At 37.6% G+C, this 26,443-nt stretch overlaps 1 protein-coding gene across 1 annotated transcript in view; it reads right to left on the bottom strand.

Annotated features, from left to right (window-relative positions):
- PIK3C2G (phosphatidylinositol-4-phosphate 3-kinase catalytic subunit type 2 gamma) overlaps window positions 1-21,026 on the bottom strand; it is a 198,553-nt gene extending 177,527 nt beyond the window's left edge. Inside the window, exons 1-4 of the mRNA XM_042889843.1 lie at window positions 20,370-21,026; window positions 13,602-13,684; window positions 9,922-10,079; window positions 7,129-7,240 (exon numbers count right to left, since the gene is read on the bottom strand). Of these exons, the coding sequence (XP_042745777.1) occupies window positions 7,129-7,240; window positions 9,922-10,079; window positions 13,602-13,684; window positions 20,370-21,026 (1,010 nt within the window). The remainder of the gene's footprint in view (window positions 1-7,128; window positions 7,241-9,921; window positions 10,080-13,601; window positions 13,685-20,369) is intronic.
- Window positions 21,027-26,443: the final 5,417 nt, after the last annotated feature.

Raw genomic sequence — 26,443 nt, 5'->3', positions numbered from 1 at the left:
AGTCAGACACAGACATCTACTCATTAAGATGGAGTGGTTATGGAGTGGTTCCTACAGTGTACTCTGCCAGTCAGGTACACTTTAATTGGCAGGTAAGTTCTTTTTTTCTTATTTGCCTCATCAGAGCAGCTTTTAGTCCACTTGTAACTTAGAAGAAGTTGCCAAGATAATACAACTTTAGTTTATCACTATCAAAATTACTTGGAACAAAAGTATTTCTAGAATCTCCCTTCCTTTTCTTGTTTTAATCAGATGGAGTTATGCAAAAATTAATTGCAGAGTTAAGGGAACAATATTTTTACATTAAAAAAAATCCTTTAGGATTAGTAGCTGGGAAAAGTGACATTGATTTTTGCAAAGGCAAATTCATCGCCAAAACAAGCTAATATGCATCATCAGTTACAACTCAAGTGTGTGTTCAATTAGTTTCATGCTGCTTCTTTTAAGGCTCCAGACACAAGAATGTCAAAAGGAATATTCTGTATTTATTCAGATTCAGAAAACCAAGTTGTTTCAGAACTCCCTGGGCTATGAAGGAAAAAAAAGCCGATTCCTTTCTCTTCTTTTTAAGTATCATAGAGTACTCAGAATTCAGATGTAGAAGGTTTCTTTCTACCTCTGAAGGACTTCTGATAGAATGTCTAAATAAAAACAGCTTAATTTACTTCCAAAAAACCATCCCTGGCTCTATGAATAGATCACAGAAGGAATGAAGAGAATGAAGTAGGGAAGAGACAACAGCAGAAGACTTCAGCACAAATGCATGGTTAAACATAAATAAATGTGCTGCACATAATTGCCATCTGTACAATTACAAGAAATTCATGTATCTTGTAAATGTTGGCTCATGGCCAACCTGTCGTCCGCGAGGACATCCATGTGCTTCTCTGCAGAGCTCCTTTCCAGCAGCTCAGCTGCTACCTGTACTGATGCATGAGTTTATTCCTCCACAGGTGCAAGATTCTACATTTCCTTTTGTAAAACCTCATAACGTTCCTCCACCCCCAACACTCTAGACTTGCTGAATGGCAGTACAGCCTTCTGGTGCGTCAGCCGCTCCTCCCAGCTTTGTGTCATCAGCAAACCTGCTAAGGGTACATTCTATTTCTTTTTTCAGGTAATTGATGAAGATGTTAAACAAGACTGGATTCAGTATCAACCCCTGCAGAACACTATCAATTACAGGCCTCCAACCTAGACTCTGTACCATTGATTACAATCCCCTGAGCTCTGCCAGTCAGACAGTTCTCAATCCACTCCCTGTCCACTCATCTATCTCACACTTCCAAAGATTACCTATGAGAATGATATGGGGAACAGAGTCAAATGCCTTGCTGAAGTCAAGGTACACAACATCCACAACATCCTTGCATCTACCCAGTCAGAGATGACATCAAAGAAGGCCACTAGACCTGCCAAGTGTAATTTCCCTTTTGTGAACCCATGTTGATGACTACCGATAACTTTGTTCTCTTCCATTTGTTTGGAGACAACATGCAGAATGAGTTGTTCCACCACCTTCCCAGAGATGGAGGTGAGGCCGACTGACCTGTAGTTTCCTCCTTTTTGACATTGTTGAAGACTGGAGAGAAACTGGCCTTCCTTCAATCTTTATGCACCTCTTCCATTCTCCAACACCCTTCAAAGACAATAGAGTGCAGTTTGGCGATCACTTCTGCCGGCTCCCTCAGTACTTGTGGGTGTATAACACTGGGGCTCATAGATTTGTATGCATTGTTTGCCTAGACAATCTCTAATCAGATCCTCCTCCAAGAAGGAGGACTCTTTCCCCAGACTTTCTCTCTTACCTCCAGACTCTGGAATTCCCAAGGGGCAGTCTTAGCAGTGAAGACTGAAGCAAAGTACTCAGTAACTTCTTAGTTACTTTCTAGTTCTCCCAGCAGCAGGCCCACATTTTCCCTAGTATTCCCTTTGCTGTTGACATACTTAAAGATTTCTTGATGTTCTTTACCTCCCTCACCAGATTTAATTCCAAGTGGGCCTCAGTCCTTCTTGTCACATCCCTGCAGGCCCTGACAACATTCCCACCTCATCCATGTGAATCTCCTGCCATCTCTGCCTGATTTCTTACTCTTACGGATACACCAATCTTGAGCTTGGAAGAAGTGGTGCTTGAATGACAGCCAATTATCTTGGGTCCCCTTAGCTTCCAATGCTCTAACTCATGGAATACATTCAAGTAAGTCCTTGAAGAGGTCAAAGCTAGCTCTCCTGAAATCCAGGGTTTAAATCATCTACTTTTCACCTTGTTTCTTCCATATAAGATCCTGAACTCCACTATCTCATGGCTGCGGCATCCAAGGCTGCCCCCAGACTTCACAGTCCCAATCATTCCTTTATTTTACCCCAACATTATTTCTGCTCTTTCCATTCTGCCCTGCCTTCTGTCTCAGGACAACTATAGCAACAAGAAGGTTATAAACAAACATGCTTTTGTGTCCTCACTCTCTTTTTCCCTGATTCCTCCAGCATGTTGATTCCCCTTATAATCCCAACTTTAAGCCAAGCCAGTGCTAAAAATCAGAATAGCTTTACAAATTTAAACTAACAGAACATTCCTCTTTGATTATAATTTTGTACCACAGACATACAAAAACTTTGATCAGCATTGTTATTCCACTTCATCATGCTTGCAGGCAAAATAACTGCACCAAAGTTTAATTTTGCGGTTATAACTACACTTCACAGTGGTTTGTGTTAGCTCTGCTGTGTCAGGCAGATACTGTACATCAACAAATCCTTTATTGACACAGCAATGCTGACTGAAATGCTGTAGGCAGATGTACTGGCCTTGCAGTTGATTTTATGACTGGATTTTATTTGCACAAATGCAAAAATAATTTTTTATAGATATTGTGACACAGCAGACTAGACAAAATGAATTTATCTCTGTAGAATAAAATGGAAAGTTGTCCTACATAAATAGTGAGCTACCAAAAACAGTGGTGAAGTTTTGCCATGGATTGACAGACTATCTTCTAGCTATACCCCAGGCCTGGACTCTTGCAGATTTATTACTCTGTACTAAAAAGAAAAGCAATATAGCCATTTTTCGAGGATACTATCATTGTAAGAGCTCTGAGCTCTGTAAAGAAAATACAAAACAATGCCATATTATTACCAGTTTTCCCCCTATTTTTGCTGAAATATTTTCTGGGGAATACAGCTTTGATGAAAACTCCATGACAAAAGACAAAGTGAAAGACAGTCTTTCTCTTAAAGAGACAAGGAAATGAAGAAATCGAAGTGACTTGCTTATGGTCCCACAATATATCTGAAGCAGAGAAAGGGAAAATCCCTCACCCTTTTAATTCTCTCATCACTAGATGATCTTGACTCTCCTCATCAATGTTCTCTCACGTGCTACAAGCTCCTAATCCAAATGCAGTTTCACCAGCATCAGATGACTGCTTTTTTTTAATACTTAGCTGAGTAGCAAGCAGCTCTGAATAAGACACAATCCACAGTGACAAGAGAAGATGATTTTTTTTTTTTTTTTATTAAGAATATCTTCATCCAAAAGGTGCTTGCTTGTAATGATCCCAATCTGCCTGATTATAACTACGGCCAGCCTGTAATTAATAGCTTAAACTTAACTTTGACTGGAAACCAATTCTTATTTAGGTCTCAGTTCTCAGAGAATATAATTAGCAAGGCAAAAAAAAAAGGTCATCAGTAAGGTCACAGACAAGCATTAGAGTATAAATGATAAGCATTAGTTGTTTCTGTTCCAAACTCCTGCTCACTGTGTTGACTGAACTGCAAAGCAATAAGGTAATATGAATGTTACACCATGGTAGAATGTAGATGGCATTGAAAATACATAGGAAAAATGGTATATTAAAAAATCTGATACCTTCAAAAATAAAGTAAAAAGATATATGTTTAGAAATAAAGCTTATAACCATTCCTGGATGACAGCCATTGCTGGGTCTGCATTGCAGCTTCTCTTTATTAACAACAGACAGATCAATAAACAAGAGTCCAAAATTCTTACATACAGGCACATACATTGTTCTATTAGGCACCTCAGGATGCCCTGAGCTTCTGGTCTGCAGCTCCAAAGGCAAAAAATAGTCTAAATGGAAGATTGATTCATTGCTTTCAGATGGCAAGGGCTTTTTTTTGATTTGCTGCTGGCATCAAGTTATTTGATACTAGCTGCTTAATCACAGTATAATTTACTTTTATTTAACATCTTTCATAAAGGGCATAGCAAAATCATTTCTCGGGGCATACATTCTAAAATTAAAGAGATATGGGAAACCAAAAGCAAAATTTAAAAGTAGATGTATAAGACTTGGGACAAGGAATGACAAAGAGAAGATTTTCAGAAATATTAAATGGCCCTCCAAGAAATGAAGATCAAGAACAGGACAAGTGTAAAGGAGTGGAGACAACAGCCTCAGTTAGGAAACACAGAGACAGAAGGCAGAACTAAGCTATGGATGCAAACAGTGGTAAAAGTTGATGAGAAAGATTTTTACTCCTCTTTTCTTTCAAGGGCAGTGCTCTGCATCCAGATGCATTTACAGTGAACATGTGAAAAAAATAAGTGTGTGAAATGAGCTGGGGAAGCTATTAACATTCACCTTATGGTGACAAAAGGTGCAGGGGGAAGGTGGCGATGGTTCCTGATAGCACTCTACAGATCCTGCAAGAAAACCTTGCAGGAAAAAGAAGTGTAGGAAGAGAAAGAAAGCCTGTGGTTTGAGGCAAGGCTATTATATATGGAAATCATTAGGGATGAGATAGATAGATAGATAGATAAATAAATAAACAAACAAACAAACAAATAAATCAGAAACCAATGAGATTCCAAATCAGAGTTTCGCATACTGCTCTATCAGTTATGGTCTTAACTGCAATCTATATACAAGTTTCTGACTTTTTAAATATTTGAGTATTTGAAATCCCTTGTGAATCAGACTGGATGTGCACTCAAGGCTGTCTCCATAGTAAAGGAATAATGAATCATAACATTTTGCAGTGTAAAGTGTAACTGTCACCACTTCATGAGTATTTGTTCCCCATGCTACTGAAAGCTAAATGGATTCTGGAAGTAATCAAGTCTTTCAGGTGTTTCTGCAGGAGGCACGATGGGATGCTCATTAATACAGTCCAATATAACAGCAGATAAAAGCTTCTGACAGATTACACAATGTCATCTGGCTCCTTAAACCACTCTGGTCTAAGAACAATTCATCATGTCACCATTTTGGCTTCACTTTTTTTTTTCAAGATTACAATAAAGCAGGAGCAGCAAAGTATTAATTCTCTATGCTATCTCATAATTTTGGGAATTTCTATTGGAATTCATCCCTAATGATTTCCATGTACTCTGCTATGGAAGAACTCTGCTCAAATTGCTCTGTTAGCAACATAGTATGGAAAGCAATTTGCTTTAACAGATAGCCGAGGCATAGGAAAAAAATTAACCCTGAGGCAACTCCACAGGCTGTTAAGCTACCCGTGGGATAATTTAATTTAGGGTTTCAAATTTCAGATTCGGGACTCTGATGGGGAGGCAGAAGAAAGGAAGCTGAATATACAGTGCAGAGTAAAATTACAAGCTGCTGAAGCCAGAAGTGCAGCCCTGTCCTGCCTGCAAGACAGTGAAGGAGCAAAGGAAAAAAAGATGAGAACATTATTGACCTTGTGTCACTGCTAATGAGACATGCATAGATTCTGCAAGTGCAGGAATTTAAACAGTCCACTATTGATGAGTTGTGCTCAACAGTGAAAATAAAACTATTTAGAACATGCTGTACACTACACTGAAATGCTGAGCTCACTCTCAACACAAAGGCTCATTATTTCCCTTTTCTTTGGAAATTAATATGAAATGAGAAGAGACATGGAAAAAAAAAAACCAAAACCAATCTAAAACAAAAAAACAACACACCAAAACCCCAGCAGCCCAGGCCATCTCATGTAATGAGATCTACGTATGGCCTGATTCCCTGCTCAGCAGTTATAGTATTGCAGCTTTTCAGGAGGTGCTCTGTTATTCCAGCTCCTGCTTTGCAGAGATTTGAGCAAGTAAAGAGAGGGATTGGGAATGTTAATGTCTCCATCTTCAGTAGCAAATTATAGCTGAATGGAAACATCTGAACATTTGACTTGCTTACCTGTGTAAGCACAGAAGTGTACAAACTGGCTATGTTGCGCTGTGTGTCATTTAATTCCTCTGAAGACTACATTACTTTTATTACTCAAGCTGTCTTGCTCTCGGCTAGTTCAAGTAATCTTTATACTGAGAACAAGATAGCTTCTAAAATATTCCCTTTATATTACAAACATATATTATTTTTTCTAGCACTTCATCTCTCCAGCAGATGAGCTGTGATTATTGCAGTACCAGCTTAACATGTTACCATACAGAATTGCCAGCTTATCCCCTTCTGCTAAAAGTCACTATCCCTGTAACACAGCTGGCAACAAAAGCCTGCACTTTAGTTAATTAAAACACAAAATACTTTTGTATTTTGTATTTAAGCTGTCAGAGAGCAAGAAACAACTAGCTGAGTCCAGTAGTGTTTCTAGCCACCACAGAAGTTTACTTGAATAATTATGAATCAAAGCACTTACTTCCTAACTTGTAGTCCACAAACAGAAACATCAGTTTGTACGTATTTTGTCCATCACTTTGCATTAATGCTGTCTTCGTTTGCCTCACTGGTTATATAGAGAGAAATGTCCTGCTAAGCAGATGTGCTTAATACTTTTGTCACCTTTTTGGTGATTTTCCCCCTTGAAGATGTGCGTGCCTCCTTATGTGTCTCTGAGACATTAGAAATAAGAAGCACCCTTGTATAAGAGATGAGAAAAACCAAAAGGACAAAGGAGTGATACAAAACATTCAAGCCTTGACAAAGCTTCTGTAAAGAAGCCAGGATTTAAATCCTTGCACTGAACCACACAATCATTTCTGTAGAACGTAAGTACAATGTGATCCAGGTGTTTAAGCAACTACACATGTTCAGAACATAATACTCTTAACTTTCTCTATGCCTGTGTTTACAAAGCACATAAGCAGAGTGTATTCCATGCATAGTTTATATTATGCAATACATAATCAATACAACCTCTTAATTAAATACTTACTTTTGTAAGAATTCATCAGAGCCACAAACACTTAGAAGACATTCATCATGGACTGGGTATTGATTTGTGCAACGGAGGATCTCCGCAATTAAGTCATGAGTGATACATCCAGCTTTAAATAAAGATAGCAAGAAAAATTTATAGTAGCTTGCTAGAGAATTTCAGGCTGCATTCTTAACTAAATGAGAATTTATTTCTAATTGGTTACTATTGCTGGAGACTAGTTTCAAGAGGAATTAGAACAAGCCACATCTGATTTTATTTATTTTGCTTTAAATACTCCACATCTAACAGAATCGATGTCCATTTATGGGAAACTAACTGATTAGTAGGTAGCTGGAATGAAGTGCCGAGTGACTCCCCTTCCCACCGCCTCCCCCCCCCCCCCCAAAAAAAAAAAAAAGGAAGTGGTGAATAGTTGATCTTTTAAATCTGTAAATACTGAGCCATTTTCCTAATGAGTATCTCAGTACATTTCCTGTGTATGAACATGGCCTAATGCAAAAGTTGAGATTTTGTTGCAGGGAGGCTCCAGAATTTTCTCATCATTTATCTGAATTTAATTAGTCATAATCAAGAAGCAAACTAGTGTAAAAGTGCAAGAAGAACTGATCAAAAACTGCAAACAATAATGTGGTAGTCAAATTTCAAGTATGCCTCATAGGTTTGCTCTTTATAGGCATACAGTGCGTACTCCACCAGCATTGATGCTTCAAACCGGAGATACCTCTCTTTAGCAGAAACCACTTCTGACTTTTCAGTGAAAAGTTTTTGTATCAAGGTGGTTTCGCAATGGAAGATAAAGTCTGAACTTCTTCCACAATTCCAAGGCAATCTCACTGTCTGCAATAGAAACTTAGAAAAGCCAAAGCAGATTTTCCTTTCTTTTCCATTCTTGGTATTTCCTTATCTCTTCAAAATAAGTGGCTCCAGGAACTTTCAATATAAGCTTCAAGTGAACTCTTCCATGTAAGAAATGGAAAGTAGTCACAGTTAAATAAATTCCACAAAAATTGAATGTGGAATTCACATTTCTGTGTTGACTTTTTTACACTGCTCCAGATTCAGTCATCAGTTGCAAACTGTCTAATCAATCACTTTCCATTGAGTTTAATGGTTTTCTGAATCAACAAAGTCACACTGGCAAACCTGGCCAAGAATTTCGACAGGATTATTTTAAAACAAACCAAGAAATGCAGAATTGTTTCTGCAGAAAAGTTTAAGGGAAAGTGATACTGAAAAATCATCAGAGAATTGCAAACATATTTAGAGAAGGTAGTTGCAATTTAAAAAGTTAAGAAAAAAAAAAAGAAAAAAAAAAGAAAAAAAAACTGAAATAAAAGAGTTAATTACCATAGGTAATTTTTAAAGAAAAGTGTCCCAGATTCAGAAGTTCCCTTTTGGAAGTTTTCATTTTATCTACAGGGACAGTTTTCTTCCCTAGATTACACAATTTCTATCAGGTTTACTGGTATTAAGTAACCAGCTCTTTGAAAACTTGCTGTCTTCATCAAGTCCTCATAGGTACTTTGATATGTGAACTGCAAAGCTTTTTTGTTAAATTCACCCACACCAGAGAAAGGAGAAAGGTACAGAATCTTGAATTAAGATCAGAAGATGCATATTGATCAAATCACTCTGGAAAAAAGAACTGAAACTTGCAACCATCATTTATTTGTACTCTGAGATCTATTTTTTTTTTTCTTTCTTTTCCAGTTCTTCTAGAACAATTCTTTCCATTCTTTATGTTAGATGGGAGAAAACACTGTACTTCAACCATTCTGTTCCAAATGGCCCAAGACCTTTAGCCTTAAATATCATGGTATTCACAAAATTTTGATCGAAGATGATTCAAAATTTTGCCAGGCTTTCCATTAACTGTGGAGATGCTCCAAATACAAGTACAAATACAAATACAAGTAACCAAGCTTGTATAAATAAATGTGGAGTCCTTTGCTAAATTATTAATTAATATTTTGACCATTAATATGGTCAAAAAATCTTTGCATACACAAAACATTATCACATAATGAGCAGCATGGAGGGGATTTATTCTTTATTTCTTTCTTTTATCCATATGTGGATAAAGATGTAAAAATTACTAGAGATGGAATCAAAGCTTCTCCCATTCACTATGGGTACAGAATGCACTGTGGCAGTGGCAGCTTCCTGTAAACAGTAGTAATCATGTTGAGAGGAACCTCAGGAAGTCCATCTAATTTAGTCTCCTGCCTGAAGGAGGGTGAATACTGAATTCAAACCATCTTGCTCTGTGTTTTCTCCTGCCAGATCTTAAAAAACTCCAAGGACGCAAACTCCATGACCTCTATGGGCATACTGTTCCAATTTGCAATTATGGTCCTTTTTCTTACATCCAGCTGGGATTTCTCCTGTGTCATTTTATGAACATGGGTGCAGAGGTGTCTTAACAATCAAAGACTCTTAAGTCTTCAGTTTAGCAGTAGAGTTAATGATGTGAAAAGTTCCATGACTGAATGGGGACTACCTTTACATTTTAAATTAGCTTAACTTTCTTATGAACTAAAGCTTGAATGTTGGCCCCATTTTATACCACCAGAATTGGTCCTGATTATGATTAAAGAAAGTAGGAATCTACATATTAGCAAAGCTGAGATTTTACTTACTATGAGATTTTACTTGTATGGCAAATTCATTGAATGAATGTGCTCAGAACTCACGTAAGGCTTACTCTCTAAATATCTTTCCAGTTAACAAATTTATTTTGTTATCATCTCAATGGAACAGAAACATATGGATACTTCAATCATTTACCATGTTGTGTAAGCAGCAGAGGAGATGGTGAAGAATCTGTCCAGATACTGATTCTGAATCTTATTTTATCAAGAACGTGGTCTGGGAACTTTGTTGCAACACTCCAGATCTTTCCAGTGTTTGTCTTCAAATCACAAGCAGGATAGGTGTTTCTTATTCTGAAAAGGACATGATGAAATTGTGCTTTAAAAGGGATAAAAAAAGAAAAAAAAGAATAACAAAAATTCTACAAGATTCCAACAATACAGTATTTAGAAAAGTGACAGGAATTAAATTTTGTGCAGAGAGGAAAATGTTTTTGTACATTAGTGAAATAACTGTATATCCCTTTACTTAATATGAAAACCTTCCGTACAAATCTTCACAGAACTTCACAAGACCACTGCTGAGCCTAACCTCAGTGAATCCATAAGGCGTTTAAGCACAAACTTCAGTGTATGGTGATGTGAATTTTAGAACAGTAGAAATGAGGGTACTGAAATATGTGCTTTAATATCAGAGTTTTAATATAAAGCTAACCAAGGACACGTGCACAGACAGCTGTGAATAGGACAGCTGGTCAAAATGAATACAGGAACATGCTTTCTATGCAAAATCATAAGAAGTCTCTCTTTTCCCTCTGCTCCAGGATCCAATCTGAAATCTTCATTACTAAAACCCTGGGAATTTATGTAAATGTATTTAAAGCGCAGTATCTAGTAGAGTCTCTGAGTCCTTCTGATCTTATATACCATTACCTATAAAATAAATTGCCCCTCCTCCTTTCAATTACCAAAGACTTGCAGAAATTAATTTCTCCAGAGGTGCCACTTCCTAATGAACACTAGTCACAGGTATTATGGTTGTCAGCTGAGATTAAACTTGCTTTTTAAGCAAATACACTTTGCAGCTGCAGGTAAGGGTACACATTGTACCAGCTGAAGCTTTACATTTCACTAATTGGCCTGAATATTTTAGTAGCTAAACTCAAACATCCTGTACTAAGCATCTCATGTTCTTTGTTTGTTAGCTTCAGCAGCATTTTGTAGTGACTGAGCTGGCAGCACTTAATACACTTTCTCATTACAGCGTATTTTGAGCTATGATTCTCTCACAGAAAGTTCTTCATTATTATGCCCCCTTGCCTTGGAGCTGCTGCGCAATTCTCAACAGTATGAACTGTTCTTTTATGCCATGTATTTCTATAGAATAAGGAAAACAAAAAAAAATTAAAAAATAAAAAGGAAGAAGACAAAGCCTAGGCTTCCATAATTAATAATCCAGTGTAGCAGCCTATTTCTTATAATGAGAAGTCAGAGGCCATGATGTTTCAGTGGAGTAAGAGGAAATGAGGCTTGACAATACTTTTAGTATGTAAGATAGATTTATACTCATAGTAAAAAGTCATTATATTACAGAAGCTGCTTTGGTGACCTCTGTATGTGATGTCAGTCTATTTCTTTTCTGAGAAATGTACACATAAAGCTTTCCCCTAGCACTGAATTCCCTCTTTTTACCTGTTTCTCCAAGAAGGCCAAGGACTGAATAAGAGAGAAAACTTCACTACTTATTCTCCAGCATCAAACTAATGGGTTATGTAGACCTGCAAAGCATGCATCACCCTCTCAACTTGCTAGCTGGCATTTCAAAGCAAAGCAAACCTCACCTCTTTCCCTACCTGCAGTTGGTCTATTTTTTAAGATAATATGGCATCAGAAATTTGCATTTTATGCCTTTTAGATAAAAACACATTCAGTTCCAGAAAGCGTTTATGGCTATGTATTGTCTTTAATTGATTAAGAGCTTCCTTTGGGCCTGGACTGGAGGGCAAAACATGTTCATCCCAGACTTCCGAAATACTTGATCTTCCAAAGCATAACTGAAGTGCTGTAGAAGTATTGTGTGAAATCCCACGCCACTTTCTGCGCTGTAGGAAATCGACATTTACAGAAACAAGTGATATTTATAGGGATTTGCTATTGCAAAACACAAGTATTTCTCTGCAGAGCAGAGCATATCTTTGAAGACAAAAGGAGCTGAAAAAACTCTGTATTTGCACCACTGAGCACTTGGCTTGTCAGCCTGGCATCTTCTGGAATCAAACACTTAAAGATGTATTCTGAAAGCATTTGTGGATGAACGTTCACTATGGCTATGTCCATAATTGTAAAAGAAACCTGATAAATAGATTTAGAAAACTCTTTTAAAGTTCGTGTATGTACAATGAAATGTTTCGATTATAGACTACTGTCTGTACAAATATTACCTAGAAGAAAACATGATGAGTTTCTATTTGAGCTACGTGCTGGAGCTGAAAGTTCACACAACAGAGTTTGAATCACTTCTGATTTATAGAACTGACAGCTATTGAGATTCTTTGGGGAATGGAAGTATGCTCATCTGCTAAGACAGAAAATATTAGTTATTTGTGAACTGATGAATATTTTTGGCCTTTTTTTTTGTTGTGACATTTTCTCCTGAGAATACCTTCTTGTGTGACACAAGAAAGCAAAGACTATTCCTATTCTGCTATTAAAAGAGTACTTGCTAGTGGTGCATGTTAAACAAGGTATTGCAGAACGGGAATGGCTTAATTCTATTCATCTTTTTAACCTTAGAAATAGACTTATTTATTGAGGAAAAAAAAAAAAAGAAAACTTTTTAAATAATCAGATTGCAAAGTTAAATGTATAATGTTTGGACATAAAATCTAATGCTTGAGAGGAAAGGCTGTCAGGTGGACACAGTCAAGAACAGGGTTCAGACTGAGGAACTGTGGAAAAGAAACATAACCTGAGATACGTGTCAGCTCCCCTATAGCAGGGGAGTTGGAACTAGATGATCTTCAAGGACCCTTCCAACCCAAACCATTCAATGATTCTATGTGATTGAATACGTTTTGAGGCCAACCACCCACTCTATGAACCTAAAATACATTCACTATTAACTTGAGAGCATCATAAGGTACAATTTTTCTTTCTTTTAATAGAAATGGGCTGGTTACCCTTAAATACAATCAAATTAATTAAAAACTGATTTTTAAAAAAGCATTATATTTTCCAGCTAATTTTCTGGGGAAAAGAAACCCCAAACATGCATTTGTGCTAACAACTTGATTGTATTATCAGTGAATATCTACAATGGAGAATGAAACTGCACAGATGGTCTGAAAAACATACATTTCTTACTGCTGCTGTTTTTAAACAGTTTCTTATTCTAATAAAGATTAAGTAAAAAAAAAAAAAAAGTGCTCTATCCCATTAAGACACACTATTAACTTGTAACTGTAAACAATAATTAAAAGTATTTTTCTGGCTTGCTAAATTCAGCATTTCATCAAGATATTCTGCTGTCAGTCAGTTGGTTCCTCCAGTACTTCCTCCTGCTTTGACCTGCACAGGCATTAATATTGTTCAAGTAAATGGAAGAAAATAAGACTTATTTCACAAACTATATTCACTGAAAAGTTAAATGTATTTATCAGTGAAAAACATGACAGATAAGAAAACATGTTTGGAATTAACATTTTTAAATTTTTTATTATTTATTATTTTAATCTTTAAAACAAAATTAGGCGTATTTCTGCATTTAACCAGATATTGAAATTATGGAACTCTTCAGGAGTTCAGGGACAACCCACACAATCAATATAAATAAGTGAAATGTCACTGCTAACTGAGTAATGTTTTTTTATTACTTACTTCTCCACTGTATTGCAAAAAGAAACTGCATTTTCGTTACTTCCTTGATTTGCCTTAACCAACTGGATAGACCAACTTGTAACCTAAAAACACATAAATTAAAAAAAATATGAAATAGATCTCAGTTATTTAGACAATATTTAGACATAAACAGAGGGAACATGAGACTAAAGTTGCATTTGGTTCCATGAGAACAAAGGTTGGTATCTTATCATCCTACTCTGACTCAGCAGAGCTCCAAGAAAGAACAAATAACACCATTTTGAATGCACTCTTAATGCTCTCAGAGATAAAATGGAAAGTCACAAGTCATCCGCTGCCCAGGGTTTAATTTTTTTTTCCTTCTTGCAGAAAATAAATACTTCCAAAGCTTCAAAAAATCACCTACTGTCAGAGTACAGATGAATACGTGAAAAAAAAAAAAAAAAAAAAAAGTTTATGCTGAAGGAAATTTTAATTCTTATTTTCTCTTTTTTCTGCCCTTTAAAGATTGCTTCAAAATCTATAAGCCTTTCAGGTAGCTCCTCAAGAAAGATAACAGGAATCCAGTGTATCCAGTCTGAACATGAAAAATCACCAGATACGTTCTGAAATTTGTCTAAGCTGCTATTATGGATCAAAGCATTTAGTCCTCTATTTGGTGTATCCCCCATCAGTTAAAATGCTACCTCCAGGAATAGTGTACTATTATATTACACCCGCAAGCCAATTTTACAATTATACATACAGACATATGGTCTCAACGCTGAACAAAGACACCAAATTTTAAACCCTTTCACAAGAAAAAGCAACCAAAGTGGAAATACTTGTTAAAAAATTATTTTCTTATAGAATCATAGAATTGCTCAGGTTGGAAAAGACCTTGAAAATCATCAAGTCCAACCACAACCTAACCAAACTACCCTAATTCTAGCAACCCTTTGCTAAATCATGTCCCTGAGCATCACATCCAAATGGTTTTTAAATATATCCAGGGATGGTGACTCAACCACCTCCGTAGGGAGCTTATTCCAGTGCTCATTTTAAGAATTTACTTATTAGTAAATGACATAAAATGAAATAAAATTATGTAAAGTTATACAATTTTTTTTTTCCTCCTTCTTCTGGACAAAAGAAGTGCAATGTTCCTGAAGACTTGCTGGCTGGGAAATTTTAAATGCAGTTCAAAAGATAGGATTAGTATAAAATGAAATATGAGAGATCTGATAGAAGCTGACCAGTGAGGAAACCACAGTGGCAGTGGTTTGGAAGTTATACAAACCCATAATAAATCCTACCAGTCTTGAGAGTCATTGTATCTAATATTTTCATTAACCACAATAGCACAAGCATTAGAAGAATGTTAATGAAATTTAAAGATAATAAAGGGGCATCATTAATAGGAAGGGAAAAAATAAAAAGGAGTATCTGTAGGAAAAAAACAATGGATGAGACAGAGGTTGAAATTACAGAATGAAATTAAATTTAGCAATACAAAGCAGAAGGCCATCATGCTCTGGTATTAAGAAAGGTGCTGAATGGCTGCAGGAGTTCCATCAATTCACTGCTAACCACAACTCTGTTGCTTCACTTTTTCCCTTCTGTGATTAGTTTTCTACCTCAATGGGCATTATTAAAAATTTTTGGTAGAGGCTCAGTATTCAGATGACTTGGCAACTGGAATGGGCTCCCAACATTAGAAAGTTATCAAAACTCAAGCAAACCAAACTCTTGCAAGTGAGCAGCCAATGGATGAAAGCTCTGAAGAGGTAAGGACCACGCCAGCCTTAAGTTGAAAAGAAAGGACAAGCTGAGACTACCATGACAGAAGCACTGAATGGAGAATCCCATGGGAGAGAAGTCTGGAAATGCACTTCTTCCAGAAGCACAAAACTTCCTTCTTTTCTTGAAATTCTGCCATTATAAAGCCCAGGGAAAAAAATGCATGAAAGAAGAGAGCTAATAAATGGAAAGTTAAGAAAACTGGGCCACAGGTGAGAAAAGATGACATGGACAGGATATTGAATGGGGCTAGATGTATAAAAAGCAAAACAGCAGCTGGGAATTGAGAAAGGAGGAACATTTGGAACATGTTGCCCAGTGACACTGTGAATGCCCCCTGGGAAGCATTTAAGTCCAGGCTGGATGGGGCCTTGAGCAACCTGGTCTAGAGGGAGGTGCTTCTGCCTATAGCAGGGGGTTGGAACTAGATGATCTTAAGGATCCCTTCCTATCCAAACCATTCTATGATTCTATGATCTTGGAATTAACCAAGGAAAGCACCATATCCAGGAAAGGCTGATCAGCCATGAGGATGTGGATCCCCAAGTTCATGGCTTGAAGGATGTGATTAACTACTAAAAAGTAGCAAAAAAGGAGCTTGACAAAGAAGGGATCCTGACCCTCTCCTGCAGGAGATTGAAATGAGAACAGGATCTCTGAGCTTTTGCTGGTAGTTTTTCTGACTGAAATTCTGTGTAGACTAGCAGTAGTCTGCAGAGAGGGAATTACTGTAACATTGCAAACTGACTCAAGCCTGTTCTGGAAGCAGAATACAGTTTTGTATTGGGCTAATGAGACAAGGTTTTGGTAGCAGGAGGCTGCAGGAATGGCCTCTGTGAGCAGATCCCATCATTGCCCTGTGTCAGACCACATCCAGCTCCATCTGCTCCAAAAAAAACTTGGCACTGTCACAGAACAGAGCCATAAGCCACACGGGGTGTGCTCTGGGAGAGAAGAGTTAAGGAAGGGAACAACTGTGCAACAGCAGCCGGGAGAGAGGAGTGAGAAACAGAGAAGCAGCCTTTCAAGGACCAAGGAGGGCAAGAGGTGCTCAAGGTGCTGAGCAGCAGCTCCCTGCAGCCCATCGGTACCACATGGAGCAGATCTCCTCGTGCAGACGCTGAGGAAACTGCGGTGCGGCAGAGGATGGGGCCTGAAGGAGCCACAGCCCATGGGTACCCCAGCAGGAACAGCCCCAGGCAGGAGGTGCTGCCTGTGGGAATCTGTTCTGGAGCAGATCTCAAAGGGTGAGCCCATGATCTGAGCACTGCAGCTTGTGGGAAGCCCTCATAGGATCAGATGGGGAAAGATGGCATCCCGTGGGCCCCCACATGGAAGTGGGGCAAACCAGCCACAAAGAAGTGGCAGAGATGAAGTATTGTGGACTGACTGTAGCCTCCATTCCCTGTTCCCTTGCACTGCTTGGGGGGAGGAAAGTGGCTTTAGTTTGCTTGTAGTTCTCCTTGCTTTAGTCTGTTACTAGTATGCAGTAAATTGCATTACTCTCAACATGGAATGTTTTTGCCTATGATAGTAATTGAGTGATGTAAGTGGTCTCCCTGTTCTTCTCTCAACTCTGTTGTTTCTGTTTTCAGGTGTCCAGAAACTTAAACTTCTTGCCATTGCATATAACGATAAAATATTAGTTACATGATCATACTTTTTTTTATGGGTCTCTGATTATCACCATTGCAAAGATCTGCAAGAGTGCAGTGAACAAGACACAACTGGATATAAAAAGAACTGACAACAACAGGGATAAATAACAGTGCATCCCAGGAATCTTCTACCCATCCACAGACTTTTCATGTTGGTTGACTCACATGAACTGTCCTTCTAAAATACAAATAATATTTGCATATTCCTCATTTCTGAAGTCTGTAAGCTGAAATAATGTCTGGATTTGTGGGAAGTGAGCATTGCTAGTTATTCTGAAAAAAATTGATCCTAAACATCTTAAATGAAGTGGAAAAGTCTACTGGATACTTTATAGGTTGCATTGTAGCATTCTTTCTCATGCGGATAAAATAAAATTACTTGTCACAGATGTTACAAAGATTGTTTCTACAGTGTTTTTGAATATCTGACTTGGTGGTGACAAGGCCACAGAAAATTAATGTTTGTTTTATTACAAAGGACTTATTTCAAATAGCATGCATTAAACAAAGCCTAGGGCCATACAATTGAATCCAAGAGCTCAGGATCGAAATGACAGTGTAATTTCAGTAATGTGAATATTTCAGCTTGTGCATTTATGACCTATCTCAGTGCTAAGCTGCATGTTTCAGCATCCTTTCCCATTTCATTCTATCTGTAGCCCTAGTTCTCAACTCCTGCTGCTCAAATGCATCATTCATATGTCTTGGACTTCACAAATCCCAACTGTGCTCATTCTTTCTTCTGCTGTGGTGTTTCACTTTGCTAGCCATTCTGACAGTCTTATTCAGCATCAGTGCTATTCTTCTGCCCTTGTAATCTTCTCAAAAGACTCCAGCCCCGCAACAATGATTTACCTCTTCCCATATATTTTTTTTTTGTCCCAAATTTTCTTTCACTTATTTTCCTTCTCTTGCCATCTCAAGGCTCAGTTGCCATTCCCTTGACTTGTCTCGCTTTCTATCCTGATATAGTTGCTTCTCCCTGAAGGAATTTTACTACACTGATTTTTTTCTGCTACAAATTCTTTCCTTTTTCCCATTTCTTTTTCTTCTAGCTAAACTGCTCAAACACTTCCCTGACTTAATCAAATCCTCCCACACTTTCAGTTGTAGTTGCCCTTGACTCACTCTTCTCTTCCCTCCTCTATAATTCTCTCTTCCTCCATCAGAAGCATTTGTACCTTTTATTATATTCCTGCTTCCTCTAGCATGTCTTCATCCCATACAACAATTTAATCTCCTGCTTGTTTGAATCCCATTGTTTTCTACTTTACTCCTGTGAAGTCTTGTTCTTTTCATCAAGATATCAGTATGCTTTAGTTTTCCTCTTGTAAGTTAAAAACAAACAAAAAATTTCAAAAAGAATGAACAACAGCCTTTTGTCTCTCCACTTGTTAATCTCCTCTTCTTGTATTAATCACTGAACTTCCTAAATCTGTTGTCTTGGATTAATTTTAAGATTTCCCATCCTCAGATTAATTTCCCTCCAAACACACTCCCCCTCTGGATCTGCATATCTTTACTTCTGTAGTTCTCTCTATTCACAGACAGAGAAACAAGTCAATCAAATGTCTCTTTCCCTTTGCTTTATGATACCGTGATCACTCAGAGATAAAAGCAAAAGATGTACCTAAACTGTCTTTTAATATTCCTGGTGCTGGGGTATCCTGTAGGCTATTTCAGGTTTCCTGTAATGATTCAGAATGCTAACAAGGACTAGGGGAAAGGGAAGATTTATCGTTTTCTTTTTCCTTCGCTATGACAGAATTTTGAAAAAAAACAAAAATGAATGGATACAACATCAGAGAGAGCTATGGGAATTCTAGAAGACATCATTACTAAAAACAGCAAAGCCACAAACAAAGTTATGAACACCTGATAGAAGAAGGAAAAAAACCCACATATTTGCTTCAGCAAGACAGCTAAAGGCTGAATGTCACAGGCATGATCTTTCACAGCCACAGTAGGTGTATTTATTTAGAATAGAATTACATACACACACACACATAAGCATATGCAGCATATCGTGAATTCAGGACATTGTATATTTCATTTCTCAGAATAAGGATATATCAGTCAAGTTAGACACAAAAAATCTGGCTTAACAGAAAAACACATTCATCATAATGCAGTGTTGTTTTGAATCTCAGGTTACATATCCAATCAAATCAATTTGTTATCTATTTCAAACACACCTTATTCCACTTTTCTTACTCATCCCTCTGTTGCAGTTTTATAAGCCAAATAATTATAATGGCACAAACCATATTCTGAGCCACTGATGACTTCTAGACCATAATCTAGGTTCTCTTTGATTTAAAATAACAAATTTCCATTAGAGCCAATGGAAATATTTCATTTTATACTAGGTGTAAAACTTGCATTATTATTTTAAAATTATATATATATATAATATATATATATATTTTTCAATTAGTAGATTAAAGAAATATGTTGACACTAATTACAAATCAGGTAAAACATGAAGCAGGTGGGACACAGATTATGTCTTTGTAAAATTCTGATTAGCTAGACAGAGTAGGCATCTTCCCTTCAGAAGTTATTTTTTATGGTCTGCTGGGTTCTCTTCTGATATTAGAATCAAAGGAAGAGGATGCTTGAATGTTTTCACGCTCTTAACTAATCATGTACTGATTGTTTGAGGGCATGCCTTCTGTAAATATATGAAAACACTGTGGGAAATTCTGACTGCCAAGAAATCAGAAGTTACATAATTATTGAAAAATACACCTGCTGCTTCCATACATCTCTGTTTTAGGAAGCTGTAAAGAGCAAATAAGAAGTCTCATATTTGCCTTCAGCCAACAGACAAAACTCTACAGAACTAAAAGCTTTCCCTCCCCCCAAAACATAAACATTTTCTTTTTCATCAGGTCTTAAAATAAAGTGCTTCTAATCCACATCACATAGGTACGACTGCATACACAAAGTGTAAGGACATGGGCAATAAGCATCAAGAACTTTAAACGTGTAATGTGATGGAAAGCACATCAATGACAGCAAAGCAACAAGGTCCTAGACTACAGCAAGTGAGGGTTTGCTCAAATACGACAGTGTGCATAGAAATGGAAAGAAGCTGCTTACCTTCAGAAGGCCTCAGGCATAATAGGGACCTCCAGTAAGATATCCTTGCCTCCACTTCCAACCCTTAAATGAGGACTAGGAAGGGGTAGATCCTGGCTCCATCCCTTCTGGTCACTCAGGTGCATTGCTTGCACCTGAGCTCCTCTGGGTTGGCCCTGCCTTTTCACCAGGGGCTCAATCACCGGTTCAAGCCATGACTTAGCATTTCTGCTACAAAACGCTTAATATCAGAAAATGTAAATACCTCTCTGTCATGTCCAGAGCTGTTTGGCCAGGTAGGTCCTATGCTGAATCGTCTGGAAGTATTGGTTAAACAGGCTTCCCCATTTCCACTTTCATCTCTCCTTTGTCCAAATGGATAGTTGTCCACAAAAACAGAATATTGAGTATCTACATTATCAAAAGCTATCTGAAAATTCCAGTATGTATAGCCTCTCTCCACATTTGAATTAAACGCATCTGTGACTGCAGTTGTACTATTCCTTCTGTAGATTTCTCTCTCTTGATTGTATGGGTAAGAATCCACTAGAGAGAAGTTTCCATCATCAGACAGTAAGGACGACTTGAAACCTATCTCTGGTGATGCTGTGCCTTGTTGCCAGTGAGGTACAAAATTTTCAGAGTGAACTTCACCACAAGCAACTGAAGGATGACTACAGAGTTGTTGTTCTGGCACATTCAGACTAAAGATATCTGATGTGAAAAAATGTTCTTCATGATGATGTAAGTGTGATGAACCATAAAAGAAAAATTCATTGTTGATTTCATCAACTATTTGATCAAAGCCTAGATAGACCTTTCCATAAGAACCAGAATGGTATGCCAGGTAAGATGCTTGATCTCCAGCATGTCCTTCAAGAAATTCATCACCTGACAAAGGCACTGTTCCAAAATATGCCATTTCTGATTTTTCTCTTCAGTCTTGTTAATCTTCAAGGAAGTCTTACAATAGTTTCAAGGTCAAAAAAGTGACGTTCAGAACTGGAGCTATACAACCCCACTGCAAGAAAGCACAGAATAAGAGTTAAACAAACAAACAAAAATCTGGTGTAGTGAAAGCCATATTTTGGTCTACTTGGGTAAGAGCTTTCTCCATGAGATGTAAAGATTTTCTTCATCTGGAGCTTGAATGTCCTTTGCCTGATCCTTATTTCCAGGTGCCCTTAAAATTATTCTTATTTATTTCCTGGATTCATGAATAATATCAAAAGAACGTCTAAAACAACTGATCTAAAATACTAATTCTGACAAAAACTAAAGAAAATGTCCACATAATTTCCAGTATTTTACATTTGTATAGCACACATAAGGCAGAAATGCAAAAGAAGAGAGTAGGAAAGTTTTATATTAATGACAGTTCCATTCATATACTATAAAGTTCTTTACTAGGAGAGTGGTTAGGCCCTGGAACGGGCTGCCCAGGGAGGTTGTGGATGCCCTGTCCTTGGACGTGTTTAAGGCCAGGTTGGACTGGGTGCTGGGCAACCTGATCTGAATGTGTATGTTTGGTGGCCCTGCTAGGCAGGGGGGTTGGAACTACATGATCCTTGGGGTCCCTTCCAACCCAGGTGATTCTGTGATTCTGTGATTCTGTGATTCTGTATACTCTTTCTTTTGCATCTCTTAAATTACTTGATATGATATCAATTTTTTATCCTACACAGGTTAAGCAAGTGAAAGAACAAGGACAAAATATAGAAGACTTGGATCTCCAATTTCTATTATAAGCACTACAGCAAAAAAACCTTGTACGTGACATATATAAATAATTATAAATAAATTTCAGCCTTTTGTTAGTTTGTTTTTCACAAAAAAATCATCTGAAAAGCCTGAGATAATATCTCTGTTATTAAATTAATAGGACAGGACATAAGCTTCTGCAGTAGTTCACCGTCATTCAAACTTATCAGCAAATTTCCTAATCCTATTTTGTAACGAAATTCAAAAATACCTAGCAACTCAAATCTGATGTATTCCACTTGCTCTTAACAACTTGGCCTGTTGCACTTCTTAGTATAGAAGAAGAAACACAAATGGCATGAAATAGTAATACCACCAAGTACGTAGTTTTGCTGGGTACTTTTATCACACAGACTAAATGGAAAAATCTGATTTAATAATTCAATGAAAATATATATTACCTAGCAGAAAAAAAACGACGCTATTGAGATGAAAAGTACACTCACTCAATATTGTTAAAGCTTAACACCACAAATTGTTTTTCCAATATGTCCCCAACATGTATAGTATATTAGCTTTGATAATACTGCCTTGCAGTGAAAACTTATATTACAACAGAAGGTATTCATCACTGTTCATTTTTGTTTTATTTGAAGTCAAACTCTAGGCGACACAGACTTCTATCACCCAGAGTCAGGAATGAGAAGAGAAATGTAAAGTTAAATAGGCTGAAATGACATCTCCACATTAGAGGCCGAATAACTCTTTTAAGCATTCAACTTAGTAATTCCATGTGCTGTGTATATTGGTAGGCCTTAAATGTGTTGAAGAAAAAAAAGAAAAAAAGATATTTATGATGTTGGCAGGGAACTAAAATGATGCATATCACTTTGAATACCGTCGTGAACTTCAATTACCAGCTCAGTCCCTGCAAATTTCTCCCATAGTATATCCTGAAGGACACTTGTAGATGAATAAAAGAAACATAAGAAAGAAAAAAATGCATCCATTAAATCAACTGAGATAACTTCTTTTATTCTATTTTTATTATTATTATTATAAAAATTGGAATATTTTAGGAAAAATAAAAGACTGGAGAATCCCTCTCTCCTGCTCTACTTTCCTTAATTAGTGTCCTATGTTTCTCAGGCAGATAAAAAGACACATATCTCACCTCCATCCATCTGTATGCAACTGCTTATCTCCTGCATTCTCCATAGTGCAGGAGTATTGCTTCTCCTGACTTTACTCCTGACAGTATTGCTACCTGACTTTAAAAGCAGGCAGGATAGATACAATGTCAAAGGCTGGAAGGAGAATGTTTTGTATGATTTGTTCCCATGCTGTTCTCAATGGGCTGAGGAGTGCACATGAGAAATGAGACTCTGCACAATGCATGGCAAAGGGAGCAGTCGCATGCAGCACTGTGTATAGCACCACATCTCTTTTACACTGGCACATGATTAAAGTGAAAAATTTAGACTGGAAACTCATCGTGTTGTGCTGTAAATCTCATGTTTTAAGTCTCACCTGCTCAGTTTTTATGGCTGGGCTCTGTACTTAGACCAACTCCTGATCCTTTTCAAAGCAACACCCACATTCAGGGAAGGGTTTGGCTTTTTGCCAGCCACTATTACTGCATCTGAACTATGTGAAGTGCACTGACAACGCTGAATTTTCAGAAATCACTAACAAAATGAAAATGCATAATGCAAGCTTTTTGTTTGTTTGTTTGTTTTTAAAAAAAGGTTATGTTTCAGGGCTCATTTTCTTTCCTCTATGGCTTCTGAAATTGCATTTTGGAGAGTTTCACAATTTTTCTGTGCAGTATGAAGACTTCCTTTTCTTTGAAATAATAATTCATATTTTCACATAATTGCATACTTCTGGGATTTGGGGCTTTAAAGACAAATCCCAACACATTATGTAAAATATTCACTACAAACCAAGGGAGCCAACAGCATGACACAATGCTTTCAACACTGTCAGCCATCTTACCATACCGGAATACTTCCCTTATTTCTGCATGCACATGCATTCTACTATAAAAGGTTTGTGCACTGTAGGCTCTATTTTCTCCCTCTTTTTTTTTTTTTTTTTTTTTCCGGAACCCAGAAGTGCAATGCTGGTTCAGTTGCTAAGCAGTAAGAATATATGTTGCAACCTCTTACCTGAAACACAGTTTGTTAGAAGAATATACAGCCTCCTATTTCTTCCTGTTCACAGACACTTTCAGATGACCTATGTGCTTTCAGCACCAAGGGGGTGTAACTTATTTGTCAGACGCTTCCCTTCCCGTTTAACCGGTTTACTGAGGTAATGATTCTTTCCCGTGGTTTCCTTCAGGGAAATTTCGAAGAGTAGCAATAATAAAAGGTAGCAAACACCTTATCTGTTGTTTCTTTCATTACTTAAGAACCACACTTTTTTTTTTTTCTTTTTTTTTTTTTTCTTTTTTTTTTTTTTTCTTTTTTTTTTTTTTCCTTCTTCAAATACTGTGGTAGATGATCTCACACTTACAGAGCATGTATCAAACATGCTTGAAATAAAAAGACAACTTCTCCATGGGAAAGGCTGCAATTACACCAGGATTTAGAACTTTTACTCCACACCATCTTCATGTAGCTTCTTTCTGCCACTGGTGGTGGGAACTCTGAAAGGAACTCTTTGCTCACAGGAGAAATGGAAGGTAGAAATATTGCTTGGCAGAGAGGTCCTCTGCCTTTGGCTCCTCAGTCTGCAGAGTTGGGGCAGTCTTAAGCGCGAAGAACCTTTCTTACACTGGGGTATTTTTCAAGGATCAATAAAGCCTTTGCACCTTTGAAAAGGGCCTGAAGAACTGGAATACAACTGAAGAACTGAAGAACTGAAATACAACACCAGTTGCTAACTTATTCCTAGACCTCAAGTTTGCCAGGTCTCTCCCATAAAAGGGAGCAGCAGAGGCAGCTCCAGACACAACATGGAAGGAAATCCCTCTGGGCCCATCTGCTTCCAAACTTCGTACCATCACTTAAAAAGGAATAAGTTAACCAACCAAGGTGGCTACTCAGAATTCACCCAAAATCCCAATCCTAGTCTACTCCAAGGTTGTTAAAAGCAGAGAAATATCCTTAAAGAAGGTGAGATAGTCAGTAAAAACAAAACTTTTTCAGTTATAAAAGGCTGTACAGTAAGACTGAACAGAACAGGATAAAGCATTTAAAGTTAATAATTAATTAAGGATATCTTATATCTGATAAATTGAATGAATAATAATTTGATAAAGCATTACTGGGAAAACTGCACTTCAAAGCACCATGAAAGCTGTCAGTGGCGTCACTGTGATTTAAAAGCAGTTCGTCAAGGACAAAAGTTATTAAGTTATTTCAGTTGGTGAAAGGTGATGTTTTCCTTCTCATATATACTCCAACCCTTTAAAAATGCTAACTTGCCCACAGGCCGTTTGGTGGCATTTATACTGCACTGTAGACATTACAATGATTTCTGTGAAGTGATCCTGAGAGAGGATCACGCCAATTTTAGGGGATGCTATTTCTTAATGTATGGCATCATGACTGTGTGATATTGCTTCATCTCGCAGAGACTGAATGTCCTAAAAGGAGGAGGATACAGAAAACAGAAGAAACATGCATGGGAAGAGCCTGTGTTCCCAAGCAAACACAGAAAGTACGTGCAACATGAACTGAGCTGGGACATGTCCTCTCCCTACAGTGATTTCCATGAGAGAGTTATGAAGATTTTTCTTGGGAAACCCTGAACTTTTTCACAATTATTTACTTTCTGTTTCCCAACGAAGTAATAGGTGGGAAACTGCTGAGTCACTTTCTACTCTAATTTCCTCCTAGAACTATGGAGAATCATCTCCTCCCCTTTTGCTGGCATGTGGGAAAATCTATATAGACAAAGAAAAGTGGAAACTCACTGGGATGCTGCCTTCTGTTCTGTTAGACACTCTTGCTGCTCCACCAACTGGCAGGAACCCACACCTCACTAAAATTAAAGACAAAACATGTTTTATTTAGCCATATATGAGCTTACATGTATGACTTTTGTCTGATAAAAAGCTGCAAGTAAAGAGCTGGCGAAGTAGTTGCTCTTACACACCCCAAGATGTACAGCATCGTCAGCAGGTCGTTGCTTTAAGTCTTGCTTCATCCTGAGTTTGGAGCTTTCCAAAACCACACCCTTGCATTTGAAACCTTGAGGCTTTGCATTTAGCAGGCTTGTAAAGAAAATGCAGCAAAGTGTTTCAGCAATCTGGGACCAGAAGCCTGGCTAAACACCCAACCAGTGAGGATACTGTTCCATTTCCTCACAGATCCAACCGCCCCTGTTACTATTCTCCAGTGCCACCTACTGTCATCTTCCCAGAACTGTGGAGCAAGGAACAGAAATCATCGTGTCAAGCACAGTGACAATTAAGCTTTATGTCTGGCTGCAGGGGATGTCATCATGTCTATCATTGTCTCTGATAAATATTACCCCTGTCAGAAAGCCGCCCTATATGAGGAAGATTCATGGTTCTTGAGACCCTGCCTGCAGATGATGCGATGCTACTTCTCTTAGATCAGTTTTCCTGCTGCAATCAAAGTGATGACAACAGATCAACAAAACTGCATAGAGTTTTTCCACACG

The sequence above is a fragment of the Lagopus leucura genome, unplaced genomic scaffold (genome assembly GCF_019238085.1).
Source record: "Lagopus leucura isolate 7727_CA_CO unplaced genomic scaffold, USGS_WTPT01 Super-Scaffold_100159, whole genome shotgun sequence".
Taxonomy (NCBI): domain Eukaryota; kingdom Metazoa; phylum Chordata; class Aves; order Galliformes; family Phasianidae; genus Lagopus; species Lagopus leucura.
This window is presented reverse-complemented; position numbering and strand designations above follow the sequence as displayed.